Source organism: Oncorhynchus masou, chromosome 6 (genome assembly GCF_036934945.1).
Source record: "Oncorhynchus masou masou isolate Uvic2021 chromosome 6, UVic_Omas_1.1, whole genome shotgun sequence".
NCBI lineage: Eukaryota > Metazoa > Chordata > Actinopteri > Salmoniformes > Salmonidae > Oncorhynchus > Oncorhynchus masou.
The window spans coordinates 54,636,435-54,646,339 of record NC_088217.1 but is presented as its reverse complement, the minus strand read 5'-3'; the positions used below and the strand labels follow the sequence as shown (position 1 = coordinate 54,646,339).

Here is a 9,905-nt window from a genome sequence, read left to right as displayed (position 1 = left end):
ATTATTTGGATGAAAGGAGAGGTTGTTACATGCAGGAACAGATGGGATTTGTAAGATTGTGTAAAATGTCCTAAAATCCCCTTTTTTCCTATTAGCTGAACAAACCTCAACGTGAAAGGTTCCACCCAACGCAATATGCTCCCAACTTTAAAATCATATTTGCTATAGCACTTCACAACAAAATTAAGATCACAATCAGTTGACGGAAGGCTTTTATCCTAGCTAAAAAATTGCAGAAATAAGAAATGTCGACAGGTGTGGCTAAATTAGGAACTGGCAAGTTTGTGCAGAAAGGGGATATAAGTCACGGTTGAGCAAAATCAAAAAGGCATCTGGCTCATCAAACACAAACGCACAATAGGTAAATTGGCAGCAGTCTGTGGCAGCCATGCCTGAATTCGACGACTGCATGGCATGAATCAAAATGAGACTGCACATCAAATTACCTGGGGGGGGTACATGACAACTTGACTGAGTATAAAATGCATCTGTTCTATGAACAACCAAGACACCAAACAATGTCAAACCATTACAATCCCTCCAGACAAACTATAAATAAAACTTCCAATGGAGCATAAGTGTAGCAGCAAATGCCTGAACCCACACAAAGCAATCAGGCATGATCCAACGTTAAACATACGAGCCAAAAGAAATGCTTTCTCACAACCTCAATCCTAAAACCATTAACTTGTTGATCTTCAAATGAAAAAAGTTTTCCATCAACTTGGGACATGTACAAGTGAATCAGAGAAGCCGCTCAAACAAAACTGGTACAAGGATGGGCAACTTAAGTCCTCTGGGGACAGTGTCACAGCCAGTTCTTTCAAGTGCACAAGTGGTATGTATCCCAGGTCTAAAGAACACACAGATTTGGAAAAAATACAAAAAACACCATACATACAGCCCTCAGGATCAGTTACCCATCTCTGCAACTAAAATATGTATATGGGAGAACACAAAAAGCACAACAAACCGACAAATTGTGAAAACATAATTTATTGATTTCACAGTAAGAACTGTTTAAGATCTGGGTCTCTCCTTCTTGCCTTTGTAAAGGGCCAGCAGGGAGACGTTAGCCACTTTGACCACCTTGAAACGGACACCGGGGATATCACCGACGGCATGTCCCTTACGACCGAATCCTGCCACCAGAACCTCGTCGTTTTCCTGAAAGACCAAAGGAAACAAACTAAATACACAGGACACCAGACAATACGCACCAGTCAACTTTGAATATCAAAATTATTGTCCCTGAACACGTACATATTCTTAGATTACTTATGGGGAGTCTTACAATTGTCATTATAGTGGATATCAGGCAGAGTATAAGATACTGGTTTATATGGCTACCCAACTATGTCCGTCAGATCCTAAAATATCTGTCAAGTTAGCTAATGTTCTAGGAATTTATCAACCTCTTCTTATTCTGAGGCAATCCACAACATTCTAGAAATAGTTACCGGTACACTGTTCTTTGGTAAGATTGATGCAATGTTGGGTTTGACTCTTACCTCAATGAAATTCAAGCAACCATCATTTGGGACAAAGGCAGTGATCTTCTTGCCATTCTTGATGAGTTGGACCCTGACACACTTCCTAATGGCAGAGTTGGGCTGCTTAGCTTCAACACCTCTGTAAGAAGAATTGGGGAGAGGAGTTTGACACATTGCACTGACAGTATATGAAAGATGGCATCCAGTGCACTGTACATAGTTGATCATACAGCATTCACATAGCTTTCACTGGATTAAAGTTTGCATGGTTATTAGTGAACACTCATTAGGGGCGTTGTGATGTAACCTTAGCTAACTACTTACACTTTCTCAAGTACGATTCCCTTAGCGTGGGAAGCGCCTCCGAAGGGGTTAGCCTTCAGGGCAGTGCCGAGATGGGCCTTCTTGTACTGTTTATCATGCCATCTCTGTTCACGACGATGGTTACGCAGCTTCCTGGCTGTACGCAGACCGCGACACTTTCCTGGGGAAATAGAACGGTAAACTTAAAATCATGGCGTGAACTAAGTCGACTAACAAAACATAGGTCGATACATACCTACAAATGGAGTCTAGAGAACCTGACTAACCTTGGCTAGAATAGACGACCAGTTACAGTAGCTTATTAACGCATATGACTAACGTTAAATGCGGACAATCCGGCAGCTAACAATTTAGCTAGTTCATTGATAAATATTTTCGCCAATTAGTCAAATGGATGCAGTTCGATCACTTTGTAACTAGCCAGCAGGCTTCGAAAATGCTTGGTGACTGAAACCTAAGGCAGAGAGGGGAAGTGCTTGCCGAACCCCATGCCATGCTACTGGCCCTCTCCACGTTGCGAAACTCGCGCTATTTGTCCGTAAAATTGAGAAAATATGGCTACAAATAACAGCCCGTTTTTCCACGATTATACTGGAAGTTGGTAAGAGGACATCCTTATTCCATATAAATGTAAGGAATATGACTATATCTAGTAATCGTTCCGTTAAAAAGGGAAAATGATCGTACCCATGTTTGCAGATTACGAGCCCAGGCTAGAAAGGAAGAATCCCAGACTCCTCCGCGGCAATGTCCCTTCTCAGGACCCCAGAGGTGGGTAATAAAGTGCCTGTTTGAGCTCGGTCTTTAAAAAAAAAAATACAATTTAAATATAGCTCCATTTTAAGCAACCCGTTTAAAATACACAATTTAAGGAAATATCACATGTATACTATATGAATAGCTATGTTTGATTAAGTAAGTGTAATAACAAGGTGGTGTTTTAAATGCCTGATTTAAAGTGCAGTCAAACAAGTCTGAAAATGGACAGGGCGTTAGTTCCTTAATTCATTAATGCTGAGAGCCAAGCAGAGAGTCATCAGGTCCAAAACTACTGGATTGATAAACCATCCTTTCTGTCTCTGCTTGGTCGGCTCCCCACTCTCAACTAGAATTTCATACCACTGACTCGATTACGGGTGCTGAGTGCATGGCTTGTTGCACTCAGGGGTGGGTTTGGACGGAGCCACATTGTCTCTCGATCTCCCTGTCCCCGTCTCCAGTGTTTATACGACAGTAGTGTTTATTTGCCATGGGGCCATGGTCAGCTTGTCTCATCTGGTGTACTGGGTTTTATCTGTTTTATCGGCATGCTCCCACTAACCCCCTTCTTTTGTATTTTTCTACGACGTGCCTGGCCCATACTGTACATTCCACCTCACCCTCTTCCTCTCCTCCTATGTCATCTCCAGTCTTATGCCTAGTCCTGGACAAATAAATTATTTTACATTCATATTGAGCATGCTTTTTTTTGTCCAGGATGAGGTGTAATCTGAGTCCGGGAAACCAGCCCATACTGTAGACAATGAGATTATTCCAGAATGCTATCAAAATAAAGATTGTTTTGTAATTGTATGTATTATGGATCCCCTTGGCAGCAGCTACTCTTCCTGGGGTCCAGCAAAATTAAGTCAGTTAAACAATTTAAAAAACAAAAACATTGTTTAACTGACTTAATTTTGCTGGAACCCAGGAAGAGTAGCTGCTGCCAAGGAGATCCATAAAAAAAGCATGCTCATTATAAATATAAAATAATTTATAACATTCACAACATATTTCACAACGCATTAAGTGTGTGGACCCAGGTCACTACTCCACCACCACATATCTACAATGCAAAATATTGTAATGACCTGACTAGATCATAAATGAACAATTGTCCAGACAGAGGCTTGAGTTTGCGAATTGACGGTTTATTAAACCAACTTTACACAGGCTACTGTTTGGGCCGTAGCACACGCCAAAAAGATGACAGATAACCCACAAGCCAATCGTGACCTTCTCTTGGGAAGCCCAGACGTAAGAGAGAGAGAACAAAGGCTGAACCTGGTCTTAACTTCCAATGCTCCACCCCCTGCCCACCCCCCCCTCCACGCCACTCCGCCAACCACCAGGATGCCCGGCATCAGAACATTCCAGGCATTCCCGTGATTGGCAGATAGCAGGTTGATTGACATGTCGGACCCCGCGAACACCGGGTACTGGTCAGTACAACACAACCACCTCCTAGCCTAACACATAACACACAGCTGTCTGTGCGGGTCGCTACAATATAATATATCCAAGGCACCGCATCTCAGTGCTTGAGGCATCACTACAGACACCCTGGTTCGAATCCAGGCTGTATCACAACCGGCCATGATTGGGAGTCCCGTAGGGTGGCACACTATTGGCCCAGCGTCGTCGGGGTTGGCCGGTGTAGGCCGTCATTGTAAATAAGAATTTGTTCTTAACTGACTTGCCTTGTTAAATCATTGTTTTGTTTTTAAAACATGTTGCAGTCATTTCAGTCGCTGTAGTAGCTGACATGTTTTGTGTTGAGTTATCCACATACATAGACATACTGGCTTTACACAAAGCCAGTGGCATGTCGTTAGTAAAGTTTGAAAAAAAGTAAGGGGCCTAGACAGCTGCCCTGGGGAATTCTTGATTCTACCTTGATTATGTTGGAGAAGCTTCCATTAAAGAACACCCTCTGTGTTCTGTTAGACAGGTAACTCTTAATCTACGGGACATTTAACATTTCCATTCTACAATATGGCCTCTGACAAAGAAAATGTACTCATTGTGGTGTGGTTTGTCTCTCACAGAACAGAAGGCTTTGGAGAAAAACACAAGAACCCAGATGCTGGGAATAAGATCAATAGGAGTTAACACAAACACACATCTAAAAATACATAACACATCCTAACATACAAAACACCGCACAAAATAATGGTGAAAAAACAAAAACAAACAACAAAGCAGATACAACAAATCTAGGACTACAGACTAACCAATCAAACAAGGGTTAGGGTTGTATCATCCATTATCATAATACTTACACCTATCCAAACATATCTACAAGTGCATAAGGGTTAGGTCTAACTTATCCATCTACAGACACAATTTTTTTCTTTTTAAGGAGAAGAGAAAGAAGATTTTTAAAAATTGAAGGAAGTGGAAAGGAAGGGAGGAGGGGGGTGGTTGAGGAGACAAAAGAGGAGAGAGGAGACACTAGAGAGAAGAGAAAAAGGGGAGAGGATGGGGTGGAGAGACTTCTACTTTATATTAGGAGAGCAATGGTTCCACTCTTTTTAAGAGTTCCAGTTATTTGTTGTTTTTATTTTTTTTTAAGGAAAAAAATATAGAAATGAAATCTAAGCAGTCATATTCTCTCTCATGCCACATTCTCATTGCTAAGATTATAGTTATTGCTATTCCATTACTTCAGTTTCATTGCTTTAGTTTCTGTAGTCTGGTGGCCAGTTAGTATATGAAATGAAAGATATAAAGATGTCCATCCTTCCCCATCAGGGACTGGTAGAGATGGGACACCAGGTGGGTGCAATAAGAAAAATAGCAAGTACTCAGAACCTCCATACACGGACCTCTAGCCACTGAGTTCCATGAGGGAAATATTACTAGCTGATAACACAATTCATGTTTGTATTTACATCAAGTAATGTAGTGCTCAGTAGAAAGTATATTAGCAAATTGTAGCTAGCTTGTCCCCAATGGAGAATAATGTTTTGTGCAAACTGGGTGTTGGAAAATAATGCATTTGTATCTTATTTTTCCCAAAATTTCAGCACACACGTCTTCAAACATATATCAAATAATAATATACTACTCACACACTTTGTTTGTATTGCATATTTGAAATACTATTTACCTGAATTCCTTACCATACCACTAAATTTGTCACTATTGAAACAGTGAAAAAGTTGCAATAAAGGTAGAAATTACCCTTTATGCACAGAAATGATCATTTTGATTAACCTTCTATTACAGATACATTTTAGAAAAACTATTTGCATGCCAAATTAACAAAACAGTAAAGACATGACTCCTGATTTTTAAAACCTTAACATTTTATTTGGGGAAGTACAGTGGCTATTCACCCCCCCCCCCACCCCACCCCACCCCGGCATTTTTCCTATTTTGTTGCCTTACAACCTCAAACTAAAATGTATTTTTGGGCGGTTTGTATCATTTGATTTACACAACATGCCTACCACTTTGAAGATAAAAAATATTTTATATTGTGAAACAAACAAGAAATAAGACAAAAAGCTGAAAACTTGAGCGTGCATAACTATTCACTCCCCCAAAGTCAATACTTTTCAGAGCCACCTTTTGTAGCATTTACAGCTGAAAGTCTCTTGGGGTATGTCTCTATAAGCTTGGAAGATCTAGCCTCTAAGATTTTTGCCCATTCTTCAACGTAAAACTGCTCCAGCTCCTTCAAGTTGGATGGGTTCCGCTGGTATACAGCAATCTTTACATCATATCACAGATTCTCAATTGGATTGAGGTCTGGGCTTTGACTAGGCCATTCCAAGACATTTACATGTTTCCCCTTAAACCACTCAAGTGTTGCTTTAGCAGTATGCTTCGGGTCATTGTCCTGCTGGAAGGTGAACCCCCGTCCCAGTCTTAAATCTCTGGAAGACTGAAACAGGTTTCCCTCAAGAATTCCCCTGTATGTAGCGCCTTCCATCATTCCTTCAATTCTGACCAGTTTCCCAGTCCCTACCAATTAAAAACATCCCACAGCATGATGCTGCCACCACCATGCTTCACTGTGTGGATGATGTTCTCGCGGTGATGAGAGGTGTTGGGTTTGCGGCAGACATAGAGTTTTTTCCTTGATGGTCAAAAAGCTACATTTTAGTCTCTGACCAGAGTACCTTCTTCTATATGTTTGGGGTGTCTCCCACATGCCTTTTGGCAAACACAAAAAGCCCAACTCCGTGGAGTGTTAGGCTGAAAGTGGTCCTATGGACAGATACTCCAATCTCCGCTGTGGAGCTTTGCAGCTCCTTCAGGGTTATCTTTGGTCTCTTTGTTGCCTCTCTGATGAATGCCATCCTTGCCTGGTCCGTGAGTTTTGGTGGGATTAATGGGATCAAAGTTCAAAGTTTCAGATATTTTTTATAACCCAACCCTGATCTGTACTTCTCCACAACTTTGTCCCTGACCTGTTTGGAGAGCTCCTTGGTCTTCATTGTGCTGCTTGCTTGGTGGTTCCCTTTGCTTAGTGGTGTTGCAGACTCTGGGGCCTTTCAGAACAGGTATACTGAGATAATGCGACAGATTATGTGACACTTAGATTGCACGCAGGTGGACTTTATTTAACTAATTATGTGACTTCTGAAGGAAATTGGTTGCACCAGATCTTATTTAGGGGCTTCATATCAAAGGTGGTGAATACATATGCACCACCTTTCCGTTAAAAAAACTAAACTTTTGTAATATATTAATATAACAATATGTTTGTTATTTACTTGAATTGAAATTATCACATTTCAGGTATGACCCAGAGGCAGACAGTGTCGAAGAAACAAAAGTTTATTTCTAATACTGGGGCAGGCAAACGACAGGTCAAAGGCAGGCAGGGGTCAGTAATCTAGAGAAGGTGCAAAGGGTCCAGAACGGCAGGCAGTCTCAGGGTCAGTGCAGGAAGGGGTCAATAATTCAATGAGGTGGGGAAAGGTATAGAACAGCAGGCATGAGCAAGAAACAGAAAGGAGCAGGGGAACAAACACTGGTAGGTCTCACAAACAAAACGAAATGGCAACAGACAAACCGAGAACACAGGTATAAATACACAGGGGATAATTTAAGATGGGCGACACCTGGAGGGGGGTGGAGACAAGCACAAAGACAGGTGAAACAGATCAGGGTGTGAGAGAAATAAAACATATCATGATGTAAAAACATTTTTGGAGGCTTGATTGCTTTTTTAAATCGTTTTTTTGGGGGTGGGACTGCAATTTGCACCACTTCTGTAGAATCACAAGAAGTACCAGTACTGTATCATTTTGTAGGAATACGAGGTATTTGAGGTAAGTATGTACATAAAGTCAGGGATAAAATGACTAGACATCAGTATAGATAATAATAAGAGTAAAGTAAAGAAAAAGATTAGCAGCAGCATATGATGAGTGAGTATGTGTGTGTGGCGTCGGTATGCGTGTGTGTTGTGTATATGTGTGTGGGGATTTTGTGTGAGAGTGTCAGTGTAGTATATGTGAGTGAGTGTAGTATTGTGAGTGTGCATAGAGTTAGTGCAAGATAGGGTCAATGCGGATGTTACTGATTGTAACAGAGAGGAAAAGTCCAAACAATCTTGGGTGAAGATGATTGGGTGAAATCCCAAATCTCTACCACAATATTAGCCTCTACTGCAACTAGTAACATGCTCTTCACCACTGGTGAAGTAAATGAGATTCTTTTAAAATAGTTTTTTAGCAGTAGCCTAGATGACAGTGGATTATGCCTGTCCCAGTCTACTGGACCGCCCGTCACTAGACTAATTTGATAAGACAAACTCTAAAAGCCATCTTGCATTATTAGTGGTCTAATTAAAAAAAAACTACAGAGCTACATAATTCAAGGAGTCATAGGCTTGATGTCAGTAAACCCAATGGGATGTACATTATTTGAGGTAAGCAGCAGCAGGCACTATAATTAAACCTCTTGACTTATTTTAAGTTGACAGGTGCCACCACCTCTTAATGTTTTTTTCAAATGACACATATCATGAGCATTTGCTATTATATTGAACAAAAATATAAACACAACATGCAACAATTTTAACGATTTTGCTGAGTTACAGGTCATATAAGGAAAACAGTCAATTTAAATACATTTGTTAGGCCCTAATTCATGGATTTCACATGACTGGGCTGGGGCCCACCCTCAGGAAAGCCAGGCCCAGCCAATCAGAATGAATTTTTTATTACAGACAGAAATACTCATCAGTTTCATCAGCTGTCTGGGTGGCTGGTCTCATGTGGTCTGCGGTTGTCAGGCCGGTTGAACGTACTGTCAAATTTACTAAAACCACATTGGAGGCGGCTTATGGTAGAGAAATGACCATACATACTGTGGACATTCCTGCAATCAGCATGCCAATTTCAGTCTCCCTCAAAACTTGAGACATTTGTGGCATTGAGTTGTGTGACAAAACTTTATATTTTATAGTGGCCTATTATTGTCCCCAGCACAAGGTGCACCGGTGTAATGATCATTCTGTTTAATCAGCTTCTTGATATGCCACACCTGCCAGGTGGATGGATTGTCTTGGAGAAATGCTTACTAGCAGGGATGTAAACATATTTGTGAACAAAATTTGAGAGAAATACGCCTTTTGTGCTTATGGAACATTTCTGGGATCTTTTATTTCAGCTTATGAAACATGGGACCAACCCCTTCACATGTTATGTTTATATTTTTGTTCAGTTTACAGTATATTAGGATGCTTTTGCACTATTTTATTCTTATATCACTATTTTGATTATTAGAATATGAAACAATTCAATTGTTGTTGTTTTTTAGCCCACTTTTAAATTGTAGTACAATCTCAATATTCATAGGTTACTGATGTACAGACAGAAGGGTAGGCCAGTCTAGGAAAGAGAATAGATCCATCCAGTGTCAACTCTATGCCAATGACGAGGATGTAATTCCATTGAATGAACGTGTCTTTCGTCATAGTTCATTTTCATACTGCTTCATTAACCCATGATCTCATTCTCATGCAGAGCTTTTTTTTATTCTTCAGATAACCCTGGTTTATACTTTAAATTAATTCCAATAGAGACAGCCTGGTATCTAGGTCATTTAATCAAGGGGGCACGTTCACTGTGGGAAAAAAACAGCAAGCATACTGACCTTGAACATTCTGAATGTTTAACAGTGTATTTATGAATCATTTTTCTTGAGGACAGCTGCTGGGCTTTGTGTGTGAGTGTGTGTGTTGTGAGAGTGGGTGTGACCGTGACACATAATTACCAGTCCATCTAGATTTCTATTGGCTGCTGTCCTTGTCAACCAGTAGGCTTAGGCTTCGGCTGTTTTCGAAGCAGATTAGGAAGCAGTCAT

The 9,905-nt window shown here is 40.7% G+C and overlaps 1 protein-coding gene across 1 annotated transcript; it reads right to left on the bottom strand.

Moving 5' to 3' along the window:
- Nucleotides 1-978: 978 nt before the first annotated feature.
- Nucleotides 979-2,592, bottom strand: LOC135542298 (small ribosomal subunit protein uS12). Its single transcript, XM_064969169.1, has 4 exons — nt 2,505-2,592; nt 1,818-1,977; nt 1,512-1,632; nt 979-1,167 (listed from the first exon to the last, which is right to left on the bottom strand). The coding sequence occupies exons 1-4, from the start codon at nt 2,506-2,508 to the stop codon at nt 1,021-1,023; spliced, it is 432 nt and encodes a 143-aa protein (XP_064825241.1). The 5' UTR covers nt 2,509-2,592; the 3' UTR covers nt 979-1,020.
- Nucleotides 2,593-9,905: the final 7,313 nt, after the last annotated feature.

Coding starts and splice junctions, on each gene's coding strand:
- LOC135542298 (XM_064969169.1), bottom strand. Junction 1,633..1,817: donor GGAATCGTACTTGAGAAAGT/GTAAGTAGTTAG, acceptor TTCTTCTTACAG/AGGTGTTGAAGCTAAGCAGC. Junction 1,168..1,511: donor GTTGCTTGAATTTCATTGAG/GTAAGAGTCAAA, acceptor TTGGTCTTTCAG/GAAAACGACGAGGTTCTGGT.